General features: G+C 43.7%; 1 protein-coding gene across 2 annotated transcripts in view; it reads left to right on the top strand.

Moving 5' to 3' along the window:
* The window catches only part of KCNK10 (potassium two pore domain channel subfamily K member 10), a 187,520-nt gene that overhangs the window by 90,082 nt on the left and 71,793 nt on the right, over positions 1-25,645 (top strand). For both annotated transcript variants that reach the window (XM_089663110.1, XM_089663109.1), the window contains exon 3: positions 23,518-23,635. In XM_089663110.1, the coding sequence (XP_089519236.1) occupies positions 23,518-23,635 (118 nt within the window). The remainder of the gene's footprint in view (positions 1-23,517; positions 23,636-25,645) is intronic.

Raw genomic sequence — 25,645 nt, 5'->3', positions numbered from 1 at the left:
CCTCATGAAACCTAATCATTGTCTCGTCTTCTGTTTCTCACTTCCTCTCTCTTTTCTGCTGACCAGGGGTGGACTGACAACTCATGGGGCCCCCGGGCAATAGGGGATCATGGGGCCCCTGTGTCCTTGCCCAAACTCTAACAATCCTATGAAAAAGGTACCAGGGGCATCTCATGGGGCCCCCTACTGACCCCTGGCCCTCGGGCAGTGCCCGAGTTTCCAAATGGTCAGTCCGCCCATGCTCCTGACCATCACCACTATGTGAGCCAGGGCTACCAGTAAGAGGGTACCGGCGGTACACCCATACCAGCCCATGCCTCCTTGGGTCAGCAGGGGAGCCAAGACTTTATCCCAAACTCAAGATTAGGAATGCTCCTTCCAGCACTTGGCTCTCCACCTACACTCACAGGCCACTTTATTAGGAAAATTGTAGAGTTGTGACCACAGAGTATCACGGTGCCGTTACGTGGCTCTGTGGCTTGCGTATGTATTTGTAAATGTGTGCTAACTAAACCCCTGTTATGGACGCATACTGTTAGACAGGTTGATTCGGTTGTTGGCAGGCTGGCTGGCAAGTTGACCAGGAACTTTGTTCTCTCCCCTTCATTCGTTATGTGTTGCCTGTTCAAGTGTCCTTGCTACACAAGCCAGTTATAGACTGGGGCGGTGGCCATTTTTATTTGCATGTTGGATTCTAGGTACGTGGCTGCACTAGAACACCCTGGTTACCATTGTGCTATATGCTAGGGGTCCTGTGCACTCCTTTGCCTTTAAGAGGGGTGGCTCCCTCAGGTTCACCTGCCCTTGATCTATCCATTAAATACATGTGCCTCTACTATGGGGGCCCTCTGAAATTGTTGAGTTTGGACCACAGAGTATCATGGTGCCGTGACTTGGCTCTGTGGCTTGCGTATGTATTTGCAAATGTGTGCTAACTAAACCCCTGTTATGGACGCATACTGTTAGACAGGTTGATCCGGTTGTTGGCAGGCTGGCTGGCAAGTTGATCAGGAACTTTCTTCTCTCAACTTCATTCACTTTATTAGCTCCACCTGTTCAATTGCTTGGTAACACAAATGGCTGATCAGCCAATCACATGGCAGCAACTCAATGTATTTAGGCATCTAGATGTGGTGAAGACGACTTGCTGAAGTTCAAATCGAGCATCAGAATGTGGAAGAAAGGGGATATAAGTGAGTTTGAACGGGGCATGGTTGTTGGGTGGTTGTTGAGTATTTAAAAAAACTGATGATCTACTGGGATTTTCACACACAACCATCTCTAGGGTTTACAGAGAATGGTCCGAAAAAGGGAAAATATCCAGTGAGTTGCAGTTGTGTGGAGGAAAATGTCTTGTTGATGTCAGAGGTCAGAGGAGAATGGGCAGACTGGTTGCTGTAACATTCAGATGGTTGGGTCAGAATTTGGCATAAACAACATGAAAGCGTGGATCCATCCTGCCTTGTTTCAACGGTTCAGGTTGGTGGTGTCATGGTGTGGAGATTTTCTTGACACTAGCAAGGTGGACGTAGTAAAGTGGCTGGTGAGTGTATGTACATACTGTCGTTAGACAGATTTTCTACCCAATAATATGACCACAGCTCCAGCGGTGATGTCACCACACAGATGGCGGTGCCGGACACAGAGCAGGAAGCAGGTACATATGCTCGGTGTCTCCCTCTGATTGCCAGTGTTTTTTGTGGAAGAGTGGGGGAGAAATACCAAAATACCACTGGCCACCAATGCATTTTACGGGGGAAGGGGGGAGAAATATCTTTAACCACCATTGTTGTGGAGAGGGGGTTGTAAGGGGGGAATACCACTGACCACCATTGCTTTTCAAGGGGAGGTGGGGTTGGAATGCCACTGACCACCTGTGCTTTACAAATAAAGAAGTTGTTGGATATTTCACTGACCACCATTGCTTTTGAAGGGGAGGTGGGGTTGGGATACCGCCGATCCTCAGTGCTTTTCATGTGGGGAAGGTGGGGGGAGAAATGTCACTGACCACCAATGCTTTTTGAGGAGGGTGGGGCTGGAATACCATTACTCACCAATGCTTTTCACATTGGGGGGGGGGAGGGAGAAAAATCACTGACCACCAATGCTTTTGAAGGGGAAGTGGGGTTAGAATACCACTGATCTTCAGTACTTCTCATTTGGGGAAGACCGGGGGAAATAATCACTGACCACCAACGGTTTTCGAGGAGGGTGGGGTTGGAATACCAATAATCATCGGTGCTCTTCACAAGTAGGTGGGGGGGGGGGAAGAGAAATATCACTGACCACCAGTGTTTGTTAGGTGCTTGCAGACATTCCATTCCAAGAACGTTTGCTATTTAAGTGGAGTTGGTTCCAGCCAGTCCCCTGACGACATCATCTGTGACGAAACACGTAGGGTAGGCGCCAAAGGATGTGACGTCATCACACATGTACATCGGCAGTTAGCTGTAGTAGAGCAATCTGTTCATTTGGAAGCTTGTTTTATACAGTACCGATATACTGCATGTATGTCAAAGTGAGCGCACGCTTTAATTTTAAATATAACGGGTGGTCTTAAATGCTGCTACACTATGGGGTTGTCACGTCTCTTCCTTTTAAGGGATACAGAAGAAACAGATATATTAACCCCATAAGTGCTGATGACCATTTTGCAATAATGGTCACATAACGCGCAGTGATTTATTGGTTATAGATATGGAGTTGCCCCACCCCACCCATATTTCCGCTATACCAACCGCACTCTTTTGGGAAGGCTTTTGTAAAATTTCGGAGGGTGTTTGTGAGAATTTGTGCCCATTTGTAAGTATAGGTACTGATGTTGGATGAGAAGACTTGGCTTACAAGTAGGTCAACGCTACTAAACAGGTGCTCAGTAGGGTTGAGGTCAGGGCTTGAGGTCAGGACATTAGAGTTCCTCCACTCCATACTGTTGAAGCTATGTATTTATGGAGCTGGCTACAGTGGCAAAGTCATGGTGGAATAGAAAAGGGTCTTTCCCAAAGTCACCAAAAGGTCTGTTGTCTGTGGGAATTTGTGCCCTTTTTTAAATGAGGTACTGATTTCCGATGAGAAGATCTGGCTAACCATTGGCATTCCAATTCATCCTAAAGGTGTTCAGTAGGGTTGAGGTCAGAACTCCAAACTGGTAAAGCTATGTATTTATGGGAGCTGGCTACAGTGGGAAAGTCATGGTAGAATAGAAAAGGGTCTTTCCCAAAGTCACCAAAAGGTCTGTTGTCTGTGGGAATTTGTGCCCTTTTTTAAATGAGGTACTGATTTCCGATGAGAAGATCTGGCTAACCATTGGCATTCCAATTCATCCCAAAGGTGTTCAGTAGGGTTGAGGTCAGAGCTCCAAACTGGTGAAGCTATGTATTTATGGAGCTGGCTACAGTGGCAAAGTCATGGTAGAATAGAAAAGGGTATTTCCCAAAGTCACCAAAAGGTCTGTTCTCTGTGGGAATTTGTGCCCATTTTTAAATGAGGTACTGTTTCAGATGAGAAGATCTGGCTAACCATTGGCATTCCAATTCATCCCAAAGGTGTTCAGTAGGGCTGAGGTCAGGGCTTTGTGCAGGGCACTTGAGTTCCTCCACGCCAAACGGGTCAAACCATGTCTTTATGGAGCTGGCTGTGTACACAAGGCGCAGTCATGCTGGAACAGAAAAGGGTCCTCACCAAACTATTACCACAAGGTTGGAAGGACATTTGTCAGTAGAGATTGTATGGCTACGTATGTGCTTAAATTTATGGTTTTGGAATGGACAGTCCAGCAAGCTCCTACAAGTGTGATGGCCAGGTGTCCACAAAGTTATACTCTATAGAGTATAACTATAATTACTGCATGTGTGGAAGAGCTCAAACACAATAGGAAGAACCCAATCACATGCAGCTTGACCAGAATCCTGCAACGTGGTGGAGTTCTCTTAATTTTTGGCATCTAGGGAATATCCGATTGCCTCTCGGGGGATCAGGAAGGAACTTTTTTCCCTTCAGGAGAAAATTGGATCATGCTCTGTTGGGGTTTTTTTTTGCCTTCCTCTGGATCAACTGTGCGTATAGCTTTATAACTTTTTTTAATGATTGAACTGGATGGACTTTTGTCTTTTTTCAGCCAGACTAACTATGTAACTATCTCCCCCAATCCCTGTCCCAATTCCTGCATCTTCCTGCTGATTACAGTTCTAGCCACTTATCAATGGTCCACTTAAATCACTATTTGGACACACCCAGCAGCTGGCATCACTCAATCAATGGCCAAAGTCTCTCCCACGCCAAAGAAATCCCTCCCTCAAGTCTTTATTACATTTGGAGCATAAGGGAGAACCCAACTTCAGCTTCCACAAGAATTCTCCTGAAATGATAACAATCATCTTATCTGCTCCTCCTGCTGAACATATTTCCATATTTCCAATTGTCAACCGGGGTGTACAAGCAAAGATTTCATTTTTCTTTCTTTCAGTTCTTTGTTCGTTTTTTTCCCCTCAGTGGCTAATAAAATTCTTTGCAGAAGTGAGCAGCGAGGGCAGAGTGCTGGGTTATTCTCTGCTCTGGTGTCTTGTTTTTGTCTGTGTGGGTTCTGTACTGCAATGCAGCAAGTTTCAGCACTGCAAAACAGCAGCTCAGGAGATGTGACGGAGCAAGACGGAGCGCGCGGGGCGCACACAGCAACAGCGATCACACAGTACCGGGAGCCACTCTTATGAAACACCCCCCCCCCTTGAGCTCCTCCAGGATTTGGAGAAGAATGAGAGAAGTCCAGGAACTCCTTTGTGTGATCTTATCAAAGTCAAATCCTGAGCATTGCAGGGACTCAGTGTGTTCTCTGTGTCCTGACAAATCCCTTTCCAGCAAAGGCTGAACTTTCATGAATGCTCTTCGTCATCATCATCCTTAGGTGGTGTTTATCAGGATGGTATTAACTTCCCGATTCTAGAATACACAATCATTCCAAAGGCTTAGGATGGAATAATTATTGATATCTTCCTAAAGCAAATCTAAAGCTGAACTCTGTGAATGATCTATATTGCATAGTTACATTGGTTCAGCTTGGCACAATGTAAGTATTTATATCTCATAAACAGGGTTGGGACCTGATGGGTCAGGAGGAGCAATTGCCCTGGTTACAGTGTCTTTATGTGCTGGAGGGGCATGAGACAGCAGCCCACAGAGTGTATTCATACAACAGAGAGCTCACCCTCACCCCTTCTATACTTTACTGACCCACCCTGTTGCCTGGTGGCTTCCCGATGTGACAGAAGGAGCCTAAGCAGAGGAGCAATGATGTCTCCAGTGGTGAGGTCCATCATCTGCACCACTGACATACTGGCACTCTAAGGGTTCCGGTTGGCCGCCCAACAATTTCTTTTTGGTGCACCTTGCAGCAAAAGGCAGAAGCTGTACTGTAGTGCCCCCATTGGGGGGTGCAGTTCAGCATCTTTGCCCTGGGCACTGGATGACCTTGTCCTGGCACTGCTCATACCTGATGGGCCACTGGGGAAGCTGGAAGTCACTGTAGACATGGCTATAATTGTATGTAGACCACTGCTGTTCGCAAGATGCTTACTTCTTGTTTCCTGAAGAAGTGGACCTGAATCTAAAAACGTGTTGACTAGAAAGTCCCCACAGCTACTTAAACAAGATGATGGAAATGCATTCTGCATTGTTTGTTTATATGGTTGGTGCTCCACCCTAGAAAAAGAAAATTAAACGTAGCTCACCCCTGTAGGAGCCGCTGGTCAAGGCAGTCCTATTTCCCCCTAGAGCACACACGCAGCCAGGTGCATGTCATTTTCTCACTCTTCCACTGGCTCCAAAAACAGTCCAGGGGGTCTCTTTTTTATTTTTTTTTGGGGGGGGTTTATTGGGAATGATGATCTTGTATAGGAAGGGGGAGCATGGGATACCCCAATAAACTGTAGAAGTGAACAACTTGAGGACTCCTGAACCTTCTGGCTGTACAGTACGAAAATGAAAGTCCCACAGGATCTCTATGCTGAGGGTGACTACTACTCCTTCGAGAATATAAAAGCTGCACACGTCACTAACTCAACAATGGGGTTTCTTACTCACATAGCTGCAAGATCATTGATTGCCTTCCTCCAATATCCACCAAGCCCTTCATAGTGAAGAAGATGTAGGCTCACACCACCATAGGACAGCTGGACTCATTCCCCCAACTCCCTCCTGGCTCTTTCCAGTGAGCTTCTCCAGACCCAACTTGATTCCATAACTTAAGCTTGAGAATCAGCCCCCCCAGCTATGCCTAGCTAGGACCTTGGTGTCTTCCTGACTGATTCTTCCAGAAATCTGCCCAGGGGCAGAGCCAATGCACAGTGGTCACAGCAGGACTAGACCTGGGAACTCTACTATTTTTGAAGTCTCCCACCACCTTCTGGGCACACATCCCCAGAGATTGGCTGAAGTCCCATAAATATTCAGGCTGCATGCTCTGTTCTTTCTCCCACTATGTTTCTAGAACTAGAAAAGTGAGACATAAAAAAGTGATGGCAGAAAAAAAACAATTGGTCCATTGAGTCTGCCCGTTTTTGTTTTTTTTTGTGTGTGGGGGGTGTTTTTGTGTATTTTTTTGTTTGTTTTTTTTCTCTAGAAGACAGGGGGAAGTAACAGGGCAGCAGCCTTGATCAGTCAACCCCTGCTCCTCTGATTACGGTGGAACAAACTAAATTTACCTTGCAGTTCACTCCACTTCTAGAAGGGTGCTACATACTGTACAGAAAGGTAAGTATACAATTTTCAATTTTCCAGGTGCCATCATGGTACCTCTCATATGGTTGGTGCTCTCAACCAAGAAAAGAAAATTTTGGAGAGGTAAGTATAAAATGTCCAGCTTTTCCTGATGCCTCAAAATTGCTGTTAATTTTGACACGTCGTTTGTTGGGTTATATAATTTATTTAGAGAAAAATAGCAACTCAAGGCTGACTGCTTATTGAAAGAGGAAAACATTAAATTATAAAAAAAAATGTTTTACTGTCGCAACACATTACCAAGTCAGAACACACTACTGTCAATGTGTCAGATACAGTAAATTATATGTACATCTAAATATCCTGTCATGTCTGTTCTTATAGACATCACTGCTTACTTCTATACATTGATACAGCATTGCCTTCTCATAAGAGTCAATTATAATTACACGTCTTCACTTCCCGCACAAACCCCAAAAACATGGGAGTCATTCACTGCTAATGGGTGGGTGGAGTCAGATAATTCCTTTTGCTCCGATTTTAGCCATCTGCACATCTAGAACCGCTGGTGCATAGCATGGATATAGCCATGATTTGATAGAGCCATTACCAAAATGCTTACAGTTGTTTCAGGCATCTTAGCTCTCAGCAGTGTAAGATATATATTTACAGCCATGGTTGTGTCACGATGGTGGGACAGATTGACTTCCAGCAGCCTGTCAAACATCCTTTGAAAAATGATCTATTGACACAGTGCTGGAAAAATGGTCATTGAGCACCCAAGGCAAAGAGTCCCCTTTTACATCAGGTGTCTCCAATAACAGGAGAGAGGAATAGACAGGGAAGAAAATGTCCATGTAAGCCTCACATGTCTTCGAACCCCAGGTTAAAAGGTAGTACAGCCTCAGCCTGGGCTTCAGCCAGGCCATGTCTCCAATGCGTTTCACTCCACCCCTGAGCTTAATCATGGGGAAGCCATGATTAAGCTCTGGGCGGAGTAGAATGCGTTGGGGGTGTGGCCTGGCTAGATCTCAGGCTGAGCTCTCAATGTGTTTCATTTCACCCAGAGCTTAATCATAAGGAAGCCATAATTAAGCTCTGGGGCGGAGTAGAATGCGTTGGGGGTGTGGCCTGGCTAGAGCTCAGGCTGAGCTCTCAACGTGTTTCACTCCACCCCTGAGCTTAATCATAGGGAAGCCATAATTAAGCTCTGGGGCGGAGTAAAATGTGTTGGGGGTGTGGCCTGGCTGGAGCTCAGACTGAGGCTGTTACGCTTTCTTACCTCAGGTTTGCAGAGATAGGCAGCTCATATGGACATTTTCTTTCCTGTACATTGCTGTCTGGAGCCGGAATGAACTCTATCCTAGCCTTCACTCACAGTGGTTGGCTTTATTGATTGTGGTCCTTCCAGTCTGAGCGGCCTCCACAATTTCGGTTTTGGGGTCACAGGAGGAGCGAGGAAGAAGGACACAGTCTGCCCTCCTTCCTCACAGTGTGATGCTGAGAGAGAGTACACTGTCTCAAGGCTGGCTCCTTTTTGCCCCATGAAGGCTGGAGGGAGGAGAAAGTCGAATCCTCCCTCCAGTAGCAGCTATCAGCTGCTGCTCCTTCTGACAGGAGTGACACTGCAATCACTCCTGTCAGTAAGGAGTGGGACAAGCGGCCAACTCATCAGTGCCCCCCTCAACACAGAGCCTTGGGCAGGTGCCCGCTTAGCTTCCCCCCCTTGTCCTGGTCCTGATTCCACATCGCTTTTCAGAGGGGTGGCAAGGACAACCGTGAGTGTATACAAGCTCTTAAGGTCCCTGTGAAATGGTACTGGAGAAACCAAAAACCACTCCTCTAAAGTACTGTAAGATACAGCATTATCTTTTTATTACAGAATATTACATATCCCTAACCACAGAGTTGGTAAAGCCATGCACTGATGAGGGCTAAGAAGCCCGATACAGCTGTTGGTAATAGAGGATCTGTAAAATGACAGCTATATCTGTGCTGCACCCCATTGGTTTTAAATGCCAGGTTGCTTAAAGGGGCAAAAATGAATAATATGCATGACTCCGCCCACTTACCCATAATAATAATGACATGTTGTACTTTAGAGTCAGGCTTTTTTCTTTCTTTTGTACTGCCTCGCCGCAACCTTCATGGCTGTGATATTCTACTGGTATTTGTCATATACGTAGATCTAGAGATGGGCTGGTGCCGGTGTCGGTTCTGGTGTTGGTGCCTAAAGGGGACGGGAGTGATGACTTAGAAAAGTTAATAATGTAAAGCTGTGCTCACTTTGAATACTCAATCATGTGTCAGGGATTTAAAAAAAAAATAAGATTTTGGTGTGCATGGGATTGCGCATGATCGGGTTTCTATCTGTGTTGACACATATGAAGTGCCATCATTCATATCGGTAGTTGGCAAATGGTAGGATTTTTGTATAAATCTGCTCTTGACACGGCAGCGTCTTCTGATCGGGGAAGTGGCAGACAGATTGTAGATGATGATAATACGTTGTGACATGGCAAACTCACCCAGAGAGAATTCCACCGCAGCCGTTCCTCTGCAGATAGCCGGATCCTCTGTGTTAAAACATCTGTCATTCCTTTGTTCTCTCTGAATGTCCTCATGTCAGATAGTTAGGTTCAACATCCCATATCGTACCGTCATGTATCAAAGTATCCTTCAGGCAAATTGTCTGTATTGCTGGAGCCAAACTACCAGCCCAACACATTATTTATAACATAGGGAGGGTGAGAGCTGGGATCTGATTGGCTGCTTGGAGATAGAATAGACAGTCCTACAGCACTTCTATTAAACTAAGTTCAGTATTGTCTAAGAGTCTGATTAGATTGTACATTGTATGAAGATAAGTGCAGTGCCTTGTGCTGTCATTTATTTTGAAGGGCAACTCAATGCACATAACCACAATGCACTGTGCCTGTTACAGATGTGAAGAGATAGATAGATAGATAGATAGATAGATAGATAGATAGATAGATAGATAGATAGATTATAGATAGATAGATAGATAGGATAGATAGATAGATATGATGGAAGAATGTATAATAATGATACAGTATAATAGATATTGTTGTACAATGTGTAATTATGTAGAATAGAATATATAATAGATACTGTGGATAGAAATAATATGATAGAACAGACGATAGATAGATAGATAGATAGATTGGGGGGGGGGGGGGGTGAGAGATAGATAGATAGATAGATAGATAGATAACAGACAGACAGACAGACAGACAGATATGATGGAAGAATGTATTATAATAATAATAATAATAATAATAATGATACAGTATATAATAGATATTGTTGTAATTATGTAGAATAGAATAATATACAATAGATACTGTGGATAGAAATAATATGATAGAATAGATAGAGTGACGGACTGCCTGACACCCCGACTGGGTATCTTTGACAAACTACAGCTTCCTCCACTCTGGAAAAAGAATATAGCAAATTTACCCCTAGCATCAGACAGAACCAATGAGTAAAACAAGGACTGACTTTGTTAATTGACAGCACAGCACTTATACACAAAAACCTTCCCCCCTTAGACAGGTATGGCTCACATTACAAGTCCCAGGAGAAAATTACACTGCATAAACAATCAAACAATGGATTCCTTCCTGGCACCTACCAGTATGGACTCTGGAGGTGATTAAACAAAGTGAGAGCTTACCACATGGAAGAAAAATATATTTGAAATATATTATAAAAATATTCTTCCCAAATATATTGACCTATATTTGAAATACTACAATTTTGGCCATATTATATATATACATACATACATACATACATACATACATACACACACTGCATGCTGAAATGCGTTTTTTATATATTACAAAATATATGAAAAATATTTTTCAAAATATAACTTTTTTAAATATATTCTTCAGAGATATTTCAACATATAAAAAAATCATTTTAACAAATATTTGTAAATTTATTCCAAAAATGTAGATTTGTATTTTTAAAGACACTGTATATTTGAAATGTATTTTTAAAAATATTTTTCATATATTTTGTAATAAAAACGCATTTCAACATGCAGTATATATATATATATATATATATATATATATATATATATATATATATATATATATACTGTGGGGGAAGCTCAGGTGGGGGATCACCTTCCCTGGGAAAAAGGTATTCCACACAGCAGGGCTTTCTTAAAATCCGACTTGTCCGTTTTATTTAAAAGGGTGCCAGCATCATAAACAAAAGCAGAAAATAAACCCTCGCCACCCAGGCACTAACTAAACACAGGAGATTCCTATCTCACTGGTGAAGGGCTTCTCCCCGTCACCAACAAAGCAAACCAATATGCAAACCTTCTTCTTTGTACAACACAAGCTTTCATCCACAGCTCATTTAGAAATGGCTCTCTGAGTCCCAGACCACAAGCAACTTCTTGCTCCAGTCCTACCTGATTTATACCACCTGCTGGTGGTCATTAGTGGACCACAAAATCCGGTCCAGAACTGCCTCTGCCATAGTGGCCTGGAAAATATATATACAGTTGTACTCAAAAGTTTGCATATCCTGGCAGAAATTGTGAAATTTTGGCATTGATATTGAATATATGACTGATCATGCCAAGAAATGCTCTTTTATTGAAGGATGAGGATCATATAAAGCAATTTATTTTCAAATAGTTGTTTGGTTCCTTTTTAAATCCTAATGATACCAGAAATCACCCAAATAGCCCGGATCAGAAGTCTCCGCCCCCGGATCAGAAGCCTCCGCCCCCTGGAATGTTTAGCCTTGGTAGAGAAACACAAGGTGACACACATGCCAATTAGAGGTTAATGTCCCACATCTGTGGTTTTTAAAATTGCAATTAGTGTCAGTGTATAAACAGTCAATGAGTTTGTTAGCTCGTATGTGGAAGCACTGACTAGACTAGATACTGAGCCATGGGGAGCAGAAAAGAGCTGTCAAAAGTCCTGCGTAACAAGGTAATGGAACTTTATAAAGATGGAAAAGGACATAAAAAGATATCCAAAGCCTTGAATATGTCAATCAGTACTGTTCAATCACCTATTAAGAAGTGGAAAGTTCGGGGATCTCTTGATACCAAGCCAAGGTCAGGTAGACCAAGAAAGATTGCAGCCAAAACTGACAGAAGAATTGTTCAGGATACAAAGAAAAACCCCAGAGGCAACCTCAGGAGAAATACAGACTGCTCTGGAAAAAGATGGTGTGGTTGTTTTATAGATGTAGTATAGTTTAGATAGCACTAGGGGGGGGGGTCCCTCATGGTCCCCCATCTCGGGTCATTCCTCTTGCGGTGGATTTGGTTGCATTATACACATGGGGCAGGGTTATTGTATCTGTATGTATAGATGTAGTATGGATAGCACTCTGGGGGGGTTCCACTCATGGTCCCCCATCTCGGGGCCCTCCTCTTGCGGTGGATTTGGTTGCATTATACACATGGGGCAGGGTTATTGTATCTGTATGTATAGATGTAGTATGGATAGCACTCTGGGGGGGGGGGGGTCCCTCATGGTCGCCCATCTCGGGGCTCTCGTCTTGCAGTGGATTTGGTTGCATTACATACATGGGAGCGGAGTTATTGTATCTGTATGTATAGATGTAGTATGGATAGCACTCTGGGGGGGTTCCCCTCATGGTCCCCCATCTTGGGTCTCTCCTCTTGCGGTGGATTTGGTTGCATTATGTACATGGAAGCGGAGTTATTGTATCTGTATGTATAGATGTAGTATGGATAGCACTCTGGGGGGGGGGTCCCTCATGGTCCCCCATCTCGGGGCTCTCGTCTTGCAGTGGATTTGGTTGCATTATATACATGGGGAGGAGTTATTGTATCTGAATGTATAGATGTAGTATGGATAGCACTCTGGGGGGGGGTCCCTCATGGTCCCCCATCTCGGGGCTCTCCTTTTGAGGTGGATCTGGTTGCATTACATACATGGAAGCGGAGTTATTGTATCTGTATGTATAGATGTAGTATGGATAGCACTCTGGGGGGGTTACCCTCATGGTCCCCCATCTCGGGTCTCTCCTCTTGCGGTGGATTTGGTTGCATTATATACATGGAAGCGGAGTTATTGTATCTGTATGTATAGATGTAGTATGGATAGCACTCTGGGGGGGGGTCCCTCATGGTCCCCCATCTCGGGTCTCTCCTCTTGCGGTGGATTTGGTTGCATTATATACATGGGGCGGAGTTATTGTATCTGTATGTATAGATGTAGTATGGATAGCACTCTGGGGGGGGGGGTCCCTCATGGTCCCCCATCTCGGGTCTCTCCTCTTGTGGTGGATTTGGTTGCATTATATACATGGAAGCGGAGTTATTGTATCTGTATGTATAGATGGAGTATGGATAGCACTCTGGGGGGGGGGGTCCCTCATGGTCCCCCATCTCGGGGCTCTCGTCTTGCAGTGGATTTGGTTGCATTATATACATGGGGCGGAGTTATTGTATCTGAATGTATAGATGTATTATGGATAGCACTCTGGGGGGGGGGGGTCCCTCTTGGTCCCTCATCTTGGGGCTCTCCTCTTGCCGTGGATTTGGTTGCATTACATACATGGGGCGGGGTTATTGTATCTGTATGTATAGATGTAGTATGGATAGCACTCTGGGGGTCCCTCATGGTCCCCCATCTCGGGGCTCTCCTCTTGCGGTGGATTTGGTTGCATTATATACATGGGAGCGGAGTTATTGTATCTGTATGTATATATGTAGTATGGATAGCACTGGGGGGGGTCCCTCATGGTCCCCCATCTCGGGTCTCTCCTCTTGCGGTGGATTTGGTTGCATTATATACATGGGGCAGAGTTATTGTATCTGTATCTGTCCACCAGCAGAGCCGATTTAAAAGAAAATGACTTGATTTCGGCCAAGTCTAGAACAAAGGTTTCCTGTAGAAGTCAGACCAATACACACACAGAAGGAACACATACAGGAATTGTTCGGAATCTCAGAAGTTTTGTAAAGTAACCCCAAATTCTGGAATCCTCCACAGGGTTGCGGATTGTAAGCCAGCTATCGCTCTACAGAGAGGCCTCAGTCACTGCAAGCCTGATTTCCGCTATCAGCAGGTGTGTGCCAGCTCCCTATTAGGACAGGTGTTGGTCATTATTTGAAACTGCAAAGTGACTTTGTGACTTTTGCAGGAATACACAAACGAACGAAACAGTCTTTTTATATAATTACCTGAAAGGTCATTGGAATGGCGCGTTGTATGCGAGCATTATCTAACATTTATGGCATTTGGAGGACAGTGGGACGGCGACTGTTGGACTAATGAGGACTGAGAGCAGCTCCTGGGCTGTCTCGCCGCACGGTGCCATTGAAGCCAACTCCGGGAGGTTGCTCTTCAGTAGTAGGGTGCTCAAGGAATTATCTGCACAGAAGATACCTGCTAAAGACAATCTGTACAAACAAGGCAGACGGCAAGTACTTCGTACTGCTTGTAGCTGGTTATTTCGTATAAAGAACCATAAAAACCAAATGGGACTTTACTGGTACAGAAAGTGGACAACATCATATTATTGTATAAAACATGTTTATTGAAACATATCTTCCAAAATGTACCATAAAAACAGTATTTTGGCCAATCAGCCCAATATTTCACAGCATTGTATATCATGACATCAAAGTACTCCAGAGGTCACCGCGTTTCGCTTGTTGCTTCCTCAGGACCTCAAAGGAGTTGAAGACAAAAAAGTCCAGTCCAGTTGGAAGATACATATGTGCATAGATTTGCAACACATTAGTTAACCACTTCCCGTCTGTCTCATGTATATAAACGGCCAGACGGGAGCAGTGCAGGAGTGGGTGACCATTTATAAACGTCCTCCCTACTCCCTGCTTGTGCGCGCTCCCTGGGAGCTCCGGACACAGCGGAACACTGATCGTTGTACGGGACCTCTGTGCGAGGTCCCGATCCTGTGATCACTGATTGGCCAATCAGTGATCACATGAAGAGTAGTAAGCAAGATGTCACTTCTGACATCATTGCTTACTACTTGTGAAATCTGTGAATGATCACAGAGGTCACATGGTACAGGGCTAATCACAACAGCCTTGTACCATGTGACAAGCTGTGACCAATCACAGCTCACACAGTATTTCTCAATGGCTGCAAGAATGCAGCCAGAGAAGGAGAAATGATTGCTTTTACAGCCTTTATGGGTGTAAAAGCAATCAGTGTAAAAAAAAAAAAAAAAAATCGACATCACCCCCCACAAGTAGTATGGTGACACTGTACTGCTAGGGTGACGGTATGTAAAAAAAACAAAACATAAACATAAAATAAAAATTTAAAAAATTTTTGAAAAATTATAATTTTTGGTTATAAACTAATTTTTTTTTACTAAAAAGATAACAGAATACATTTTGGCCAATATTTATGAAGAAAGATATTTACAGTATTTGCAAAATTTTATAAGAAAAACACTTTTTTTCAAAATATTTGGACTTTTTCATTTATATAGCGAAAAAAAATAAAAATCCCAGCGGTGAATAAATACCACCAAAATAAAGTTTTATCTGTCTCAAAAAAATTCAAAAAAATTCATATGGGTACAGTGTTGCATGACCGCGCAATTGTCATTCAAAGTGTGACAGCGCTGAAAGCTGAAAATTGGCCTGGACAGGAAGGGGGTGAAAGTGTCCGGACTGGAAGGGGGGGAAAGTGTCCGGACTGGAAGGGGGGGAAAGTGTCCGGACTGGAAGGGGTGGGGTGAAAGTGTCCAGACTGGAAGTGGTTGAGGGGTTTTGAACTTGGATGGGGTTAAGGGATGCATGGGATGCCCAAGGGGACTGTGAACTGTGAGGACAGACTCCTAAGCAACTATGTAAAGGTCCGTGGATAAAAAAAAATAGAAGTAAGTCTGTCCTTCGAAGAGCTCTCCAGTCCTTCTGGTGTACCACCTCAGACCCCAGATGAATCCTCCACTTCACCCAGCTGTCTGAGGGTATTCCTTGGCAAGGGGACCTAGAAACTGCCGCTTAGTAAAACAGCCCCAGATGAGAAGCTAGTTGGATTTTCAACCTGACTGCCCTCTCCACTTATTCGGAGGGGGTGTAGGATTCCTCACTCTGTCTCTCCTGTGAAATTAGTGGGTTGGTGGCTGCCTTCAGGCCTTACGCTTGTCTGGCTCCTTCCCTGAAGCAGATAGATCCTCCTTTCAGCTCCTGCCTGTAGGTAGACCCCTCTCCTGGGCCCCCCTCCCGGGCTCCACACTCCAGCCTTCACTCCATCTTCCACTTGACACACTAATCCCTGCAGATCAGGCTCTCTCATACCTAAGGGCCGCCCTGACCCCATGCCAAGCCTCCTGCTTGGGGATTGGTCAGAGTCCCTTGAGCATGCAGATCAGCCCCCCCTCGCCCCCACCCACTGCCTTCCAGAACCTTCTCAAGCTTCCGGAGCCAGGTAAGGTATCAGGGAACTGACCTGCACAACCCTCAGCACCTAGAGTAACCTGCCTCTTTATAAAACACTAACTAGCTCCCCCTAGCTAAACTTGAGGAGCGCTACATAAATAACCCTCTAATTGGGTGCTAAACCCAACAGTTTCTCCATTGGAAGGGTGACAACTCAGGATCACAATCTAGTGATGAAGGAAGAGCGTTGTCATCCTACAAAAAGAAGTGCCCAAAGAAAGATCTTAACAGTAGAATTGCTAGAAATGGTTAAAACCCCCCTACCTTGGTGTTTGTATCCCAATAGGTCGACTTTCCTTTGCATCCTGTTGTGGGACCACAACAGGAAGTGAGAGAAAATCCCTCCAAAGTGAGAAGAATCCCATTTTATACAGTTGTCATCAAAAGAGGTGTCCCTATTAGAAGATTCCCTCTTGATTCCTGTTTTAGTGACAACTGTAAAATATTGCACTACCTGAAGAATGTTTAAGATTTTTAACTGTCTGTGTCCCACTGGAGAAATATCCGTTCTCTTCTTGTCTTGGAGGCACAACATGAAATGAAGGTAAAGTGGAAGGAAATCTCCTCTTAGTTGTCACCAGAACAGGTGTCCCCATTGGAAGACTCGGCCTCTATATCCTAGGTGGAAAGTGGTAGAGTAAGAACACCTTTTCAGTTTTTCTTACATTATTAACCTTCTAACTGGGTGCTAAGCCCAAAAGTTTCTCCATTAGAAGGGTGACAACTCAGGATCACAATCTAGAGATAGGGAAAGAGCGTTGTCATCCTATAAATAGAAGTGCCCAAAGAAAGATCTTCACAGTATATGCTAGAAATGGTTAAAACCCCCCTACTTTGGTGTTTGTATCCCAATACGTCTACTTTTCTTTGCATCCTGTTGTGGGAACACAACAGGAAGTGAGAGGAAATCCCTCCAAAGTGAGAAGAATACCATTTTAGACGGTTGTCACCAAAAGAGGTGTCCCTATTAGAAGATTCCCTCTTGATTCCTGTTTTTGTGACAACTGTAAAATATTTCACTGCCTGAAGAATTATTAATATTTTTAACTGTCTGTGTCCCACTGGAGAAATATCTGTTCTCTTCTTGTCCTGGAGGCACAACAGGAAATGGAGGTAAAGTGAAAGGAAATTTCCTCTTAGTTGTCACCAGAACAGGTGTCCCCACTGGAAGACTCGGCCTCTATAGCCCTAGGTGGAAGGTGGTAGAGTAAGAACACCTTTTGAGTTTTTCTTACATTAATAACCTTCTAATTGGGTGCTAAACCCAAAACATTCTCCATTGGAAGGGTGACAACTCAGGATCACAATCTAGAAATAGGGAAAGGGTGTTGTCACCCTATAAATAGAAGTGCCCAAAGAAAGATCTTCACAGTATATGCTAGAAATGGTTAAACCCCCCTACCTTGGGTGAGAAGAACCCCATTTTATACAGTTATCACCAAAAGAGGTGTCCCTATTAGAAGATTCCCTCTTGATTCCTGTTTTTGTGACAACTGTAAAATACTGCACTGCCGGAAGAATTATTAAGATTTTTAACTGTCTGTGTCCCACTGGAGAAATATCTGTTCTCTTCTTGTCCTGGAGGCACAACAGGAAATGGAGGTAAAGTGAAAGGAAATCTCCTCTTAGTTGTCACCAGAACAGGTGTCCCCATTGGAAGACTCGGCCTTTATAGCCCTAGGTGGAAGGTGGTAGAGCAAGAACACCTTTTGGAGTTTTTTTTTAAATCTGGGATTTTATTGAGGCGATTTCTATTTACTTCTCGTCTCAGTGACAGTATTGTCTCCAGGACACAGACAGCACTGCAAAACATTTTTTTTTCAACAAAAGGCCACTTTAAATCTCGATCAGAAGCCCATGGGACAGGGTGACAACATAGGAGCACAGTTAAGAGAGAGAGTCAAAGCGTTGTCACCCTATAACAGGAAGTGTCTAAACAAAGACCTTCGTGGCAGGATCAGCAGGAATTATTTCAATGAAATAATTAAATAAATAATTAAATAAAATAAATAAATAAATAAAAATAAATAAATAAAATAAAAAAAATGTAATTAAATAAAAACAAATTCAAAAATGACTTTTGAAATGACATTAACATGTTGAAGCTTCTATGAGATTTTTAATGTGTGGAATTACGTCAACTTGCTGACGGTAAAGTTGATTTATTTTTAGCGGATGATTCCCATCTCATTCTAGCGGCTGTCATGTATGTGGAATGTCAGTGACTACACTCTGAGAAGACAATGATAGAGGAGATGGAATATATATTTAGAAAAATCTCAGTGTGGGCTCTGATGGAACGAAGTGGCATGTTTAGGAGGAAGGTGTCAAGCTCTGATGTAACTCCAAATTTATTGGATAATTTAACCCCTTGCCCTCCAGAGGATTCCCCCCCCCCCCCCGACCTTCCTAACCAGGCCATTTTTTGCAATACGACACCGCGTTACTTTAACTGACAATTGCGCGGTCATGCAACGCTACACCCACATGAAATTTGCATCCTTTTTTTCCTACAACTAGAGATTTCTCTTGGTGGTTTTTGATCGCCTCTATGTTTTAATTTTTGTTTTATTTTTACAAAAAAAAGATAATTTTGAAAAAAAAACTATATTTTTTATTTTTTTGCCATTAAACATTTCCAGTAGAATAATTAAATAGCGCCAAGGAAAAAAATAAATAAACAAATGAATAAGCTGCAAAACCGAACCTATAAAACAAAGAGGGTGCATTAAATGTAAAAAATCAGGTTGCGCTAATGAAAATATATCCATATAAATATATCTCAATTAAATCACAGAAATAATATAAAGTCCAAAGTGATATAATACATAATATTTGAAGAAGCGTTCAAACAAATTCCACCAAAGTGAATCCGCTACCAAAAACGGTTAACTAAACTCACCAGAGCAATATGCTGATCATGTTATAAATCGGCATATAGCGCTTTCTGCTCTGGGAGCGATGATCTGCAATTGGTTGAGGCAACACTAGAAACTTTGAATCTGGTCTCCAGGGAGCAATACTCTGCAGGACTGTGTACCATATAGATCCACTTCAAGAAATCAGCCACCGAATCCTTAGGATAATCAGACCTCCACTCGGGATATAAAGAAATAAAGACTCATGGTGCAGTACATCATAAAACGTCCGAACGGATCTCCGCGAGGACGCCGATGACGAAACACGTAGGAAGGAGCCTTTGGATGTGACAACAGGACGCTCCCAGGTCATTGGTACGGCACATGCGCAGCCAGGCTGGGTCCGTGTTTATGATACAGATCACGCTGGTGCTGGTGTCGGCATAGACACCGCTTCTTGTAAGTGCAATAGTTTTTATTAAATCGGAAGTTTTATGATGTACTGCACCATGAGTCTTTATTTCTTTATATCCCGAGTGGAGGTTTGATTATCCTAAGGATTCGGTGGCTGATTTCTTGAAGTGGATCTATATGGTACACAGTCCTGCAGAGTATTGCTCCCTGGAGACCAGATTCAAAGTTCCTAGCAGGGGCGGACTGACCATTTGGAAACTCGGGCACTGCCCGAGGGCCCGGGGTCAGTAAGGGGGCCCCATGAGATGCCCCTGGTACCTTTTTCAAAAGGTACCAGGGGCATTTCATGGGGCCCCTACTGACCCCTGGCCCTCGGGCAGTGCCCTATTGCTCGAATGGTCAGTCTGCCCCTGGATGCATTACATTTCCTTGTACAGTATTGAAAGCTGAAGTTTGTACTTTGCTTTCCCTGGTTCCTACCTTCCTCCCTCATCATCACTGGGTCTATGTCTATCTCTATCCAATACAGGCAGATCATGGCTGGTGGGAGAGGTCGGCAGCAGGGACGGACTGACCATTTGGAAACTGCCCGAGGGCCCGGGGTCAGTAGGGGGCCCCATGAGATGCCCCTGGTACCTTTTTCACAGGCTTTTTTGAGTTTGGGCAAGGACGCAGGGGCCCCATGATCCCCTATTGCCCGGGGTCCCCATGAGTTGTCAGTCCGCCCCTGGTTCCTAGTGTTGCCTCAACCATTTGCAGATCATTGTTCCCAGGAAGCGCTATATGCTGATTTATAACATGATCAGCATATTGCTCTGGTGAGTTTATTTAACCGTTTTCGGTGGTGGATTCACTTTGGTGGAATTTGTTTGAACGCTTCTTCAAATATTATGTATTATATCACGTTGGACTTTTACTTTGGACTTTATATCATTTCTGTGATTTAATTGAGATATATTTATTTGGATATATTTTCATTAGCGCAACCTGATTTTTTACATTAAACGTTTCCAGTAAAAAAATTATAAAAAATCAAATTTTGTCATAAATTTAGGCCAAAATGTATTCTGCTCCGTGTCTTTGCTAAAACAAATCCCAATATGTGTAAATTAATTGGTTTATGTGAAAGTTATAGCGTTTACAAATGGCGGTATAGATAATGGAATTTATTATTTTTTTTAATTATTTTTACTAAATGGGGGATAACGTGAATAAATAGTGAATAAGTAGTGAATATTCACGTTATCCCCCATTTAGGGGTCACTGGTATATGGTTCACTTCCATTTATTCTATTTGTCTATATTCTGGTCTGTATATTCTGGTTGATCAACTTTTCAAGCAACTGAGTTGCGTTATATTAGCCTTGTGGCTTTTTTTTTTTTCACTATTCAGTTTCTTATAGATTCTTTTTTTTTTTTCATTCTATTGATTTACTCTATGTGTACTATGAATGTGTATATATTCTTCATTTTTCTATAGCCCCAATTTAGTTAGCACACAGTATATCTGACGGCAATGTTTTTCACATCACAGCACTATTTTAGTGCATATTTAGCACTGTCTGGTTGGGATCCCATTTGCGGATGTTATCACTATCTACAGGTGAAACTCGAAAAATTAGAATTTTGTGCAAAAGCTCATTTATTTCAGTAATGCAACTTAAAAGGTGAAACTAATATATGAGATAGACTCATTACATGCAAAGCAAGATAGTTCAAGCCGTGATTTGTCATCATTGTGATGATTATGGCTTACAGCTCATGAAAACCCCAAATCCACAATCCCAGAAAATGAGAATATTGTGAAAAGGTGGAATATTCTCGGCTCAAAGTGTCCCACTCTAATCAGCAATTTAAGCCATAACACCTGCAAAGGGTTCCTGAGCCTTTAAATGGTCCCTCAGTCTGGTTCAGTAGGAATCACAATCATGGGAAAGACTGCTGACCTGACACCATCATTGACACCCTCCATAAGGAGGGAAAGCCTCAAAAGGTAATTGCAAAAGAAGTTGGATGTTCCCAAAGTGCTGTATCAAAGCACATTAATAGAAAGTTATGTGGAAGGGAAAAGTGTGGAAGAAAAAGGTGCACAAGCAGCAGGGATGACCGCAGCCTGGAGAGGATTGTCAGGAAAAGGCCATTCAAAAGTGTTGGGGACTTTCACAAGGAGTGGACTGAGGCTGGAGTCAGTGCGTCAAGAGCCACCACACACAGACAGATCCTGGACATGGGCTTCAAATGTCGTATTCCTCTTGTCAAGCCGCTCCTGAACAACAAACAACATCAGAAGCGTCTTACCTGGGCTAAAGAAAAACAGACCTGGTCTGTTGCTCAGTGGTCCAAAGTCCTCTTTTCTGATGAGAGCAATTTTTGCATCTCATTTGGAAACCAAGGACTACGAGTATGGAGGAAGAATGGAGAGGCCCAAGAACCCAGAGTATGGAGGAAGAATGGTGAGGCCCAAGGACCCCGAGTATGGAGGAAGAATGGAGAGGTCCAAGGACCCCAAGTATGGAGGAAGAATGGAGAGGCACAAGGACCCCGAGTATGGAGGAAGAATGGAGAGGCCCAAGGACCCCGAGTATGGAGGAAGAATGGAGAGGCAAAAGGACCCCGAGTATGGAGGAAGAATGGAGAGGCCCAAGGACCCCGAGTATGGAGGAAGAATGGAGAGGCCCAAGGACCCCGAGTATGGAGGAAGAATGGAGAGGCAAAAGGACCCCGAGTATGGAGGAAGAATGGAGAGGCACACACTGCAAGATGCTTGAAGTCCAGTGTGAAGTTTCCACAGTCTGTGTTGATTTGGGGAGCCATGTCATCTGCTGGTGTTGGTGCACTGTGCTTCATTAAGTCCTGGGTCAACGCAGCCGTCTACCAGGAGATTTTGGAGCACTTCATGCTTCCTTCCACAGACGAGCTTTATGGGGATGCTGACTTCATTTTCCAGCAGGACTTGGCACCGCCCACATTGCCAAAAGCACCAAAACCTGGTTCAATGACCGTGAGATTACTGTGCTTGATTGGCCAGCAAACTTGCCTGACCTGAACCCCATAGAGAATCTACAGGGCATTGCCAAGAGAAAGATGAGAGACATGAGACCGAACAATGCGAAGAGCTGGAGGCCGCTATTGAAGCATCCTGGTCTTCCATAACACCTCAGCAGTGCCACGGGCTGATAGCTTCCATGCCACGCCGCATTGAGGCAATAATTGCTGCAAAAGGAGCCCAAACCAAGTCCTGAGTACATATGCATGCTTCTACTTTTCAGAGGTCCAATATTGTTCTATGTACAATCCTTGTTTTATTGATTGCATGGAATATTCTCATTTTCTGAGATTGTGAATTTGGGGTTTCCATGAGCTGTAAGCCATAATCATCACAATGATGACAAATCACGGCTTGAACTATCTTGCTTTGGATGTAATGAGTCTATCTCATATATTAGTTTCACCTTTTAAGTTGCATTACTGAAATAAATGAACTTTTGCACCATATTCTCATTTTTCGAGTTTCACCTGTATATTGGTACCATTTATGGTTATTTAGCATGTTCACCCATGCAGGAGATCGGTTCCAGTAATTGCCCCTGCTGTGTTGATCACCTTCCCTGCCCATATTCTATTCACTCAGCTGCCGGTGGCAAGAAGAGAAGGGAAGGCGAATGCACTGCTGGAATGGAGGCACACAGAGGGGCCCTGGGTAGCAGGGGGGCAAATACTGGAACACATCCCCTGTATGGCTCTCTGTGCAGCAGCTGAAAGCCAGCAGGAGGGAGAGGAGAAGAAGCCAGCTTTCAGCTGCTGCATAAGAGCCATACAGGGGATCGGTTCCAGTAATTGCCCCTGCTGCGTGGATCACCTTCCGTGCCCATATTCAATTCACTCAGCTAGCCTGGGCCCCGTACAGGAGGACAGGTTGTACCCCCTTATCCACGGCCCTGTGCCTAGGCATCATAGCCAGCCAATGAGTAGCTCTCTTTCCTTCTCTTTCCTAATTGGCAACTCACATACAGTATTAATACAATGAGGTTTCCTGAATGTGTAATCTGACCACTGTGAATTGTCTCTCTGCAGAAAGCCATTGACGCAGACAACGCCGGGGTGAATCCCATCGGAAACTACTCCAACAGCAGCAGCCACTGGGACCTGGGCAGTGCCTTCTTCTTTGCCGGCACCGTCATCACCACCATAGGTGAGAGGTCACCTCGCTATTATATCTCGATGCCTGCTTTTCATAATCCCCAAGGATTTGTACAGGTTGTCTAAAGATCTAAAGAGCTATATGTGATCAGTTTGACATTTTTAGGGACTTAAAGAGTGGAGAAAGATTATAAATCCAGTGTCAGGAATCTGGGTATGACCAGAAATGTGTGGACTGACACAGGGAAACGCAGGCTTCCGGTATAGTATAAACAATACAATTTATTAAAGACTAACAATACATAAACGCAGTGCAAAACATAACACAGTGCTACAAACCAAACCTCCAACAAACAACCATACATACAACACTAAACGTAGTCGGGCAGGCCGGGTCGGTAGCAAACGGGCAAACAAGGTACCAGGGGCAGGCGGGAGAGTGGTCTGGACTAGCCGAGGTCAGTACAGGCAGAGTTCGTGCAGAATCAGGATAGAAGCAAGCAGGATCAGGATACCGGGGCCAAGCGAAACAGTACAAGGCACTGACTGCAGGTCTGGCCATTCCTTAAATACACCTCCTGCGATCAGCCTCAGGTGATGGCTGATTGCAGGAGTGAGCTTCTGGTTGCTGAGAGCACCCGCTGGCTAGCCCAGGTACAGCAGCCCACAAGGCAGGTGAGTCCCACCACCATTGGCGAGTCCATTCCTGACATCCAGTATGCAATTTTATTTAGGAATGCCAAGGAATAGTCAAGGCCAGGGGCGGACTGGCAACTCATGGGGCCCCCGGGCAATAGGGGATCATGGGGCCCCTGTGTCCTTGCCCAACCTAAAAAAAGCATATGAAAAACGTACCAGGGGCATCTCATGGGGCCCCCTACTGACCCCGGGCCCTCGGGCAGTGCCTGAGTTTCCAAATGGCCAGTCCGCCCCTGGTCAAGGCTTTTGGAGGGGGTTAGGAAAGCCTCTTTTCTTCAGGACTATAAACATGTAAAACCATGAAGCTAATCAATAACTCATCTAGAATGATATTATCATACTATTCAAAATTCACAAAATTAGGATTTATTTAAAATGACTATAAAGTACTCGGAAAGGAATACAAAAGCATAAAAAGGATGAAAAGGAGAAACAAAATAAGCAACTACTTTACATTAATAATTATTTATGAAGTATTTATTTATGAATTAAAAATTTTAATCACTTTAGTCTAATCAATAGAAGGTTATTTCAAATATTATCCATGACTGTAATCATATGTATAGGAATCACAGGTGTTAGTTATCGGTGATTTATGGAATTTTATAGAACAGCAAGATATCGATCTATGGAAATGCGAAAAAGTATATCAATTCAATTATTATTTTTTTTGTAGGGAATAGTTAGAACCTTTTTATTGATGTATTCTTTTTTTTCAGGAATGATTAGAGCCTCTGTCAGATTTTTTTAGTGACTTAAAGAGTGGGGAAAGTTTAGAACCCCCGCCCAGGGTGGACTGACAACTCATGGGGCCCCCGGGCAATAGGGGATCATGGGGCCCCTGTGTCCTTGCCCAAACTCAAAAAAGCCTATGAAAAAGGTACCAGGGGCATCTCATGGGGCCCCCTACTGACCCTGGGCCCTCGGGCAGTGCCCGAGTTTCCAAATGGTCAGTCCGCCCCTGCGCCTGCCATAAAAGTATCGAATGCAAAGTATAAATCCAGTATGCGATTTTATTTAGGAATGCCAAGGAATAGTCAAAGCTTTTGGAGGGGGTTAGGAAAGCCTCTCTTCTTCAGGACTATAAACATGTAAAACCATGAAGATAATCAATAACTCATCTAATACAAAAGCATAAAAAGGATGACAAGGAGAAACAAAATAAGCAACTACTTTACATTAATAATTATTTATGAATTAAAAATTAAAATCAATTTCGTCTGATCAATAGAAAGTTATTTCCAATATTATCCATGAATGTAATCATATGTATAAGAATCACATGTGTTAGTTATCGGTGATTTATGGAATCTTATAGAACAGCAAGATATCGATCTATGCAAAATGCAAAAAAGTATATCCA

Source organism: Staurois parvus, unplaced genomic scaffold (genome assembly GCF_062004578.1).
Source record: "Staurois parvus isolate SC_StPar_1 unplaced genomic scaffold, SC_StPar_1.0 ptg001627l, whole genome shotgun sequence".
NCBI classification, from domain to species: domain Eukaryota; kingdom Metazoa; phylum Chordata; class Amphibia; order Anura; family Ranidae; genus Staurois; species Staurois parvus.
Note: the sequence above shows the minus strand (reverse complement) of the source record. Positions and strands in the feature narration are given on the sequence as shown.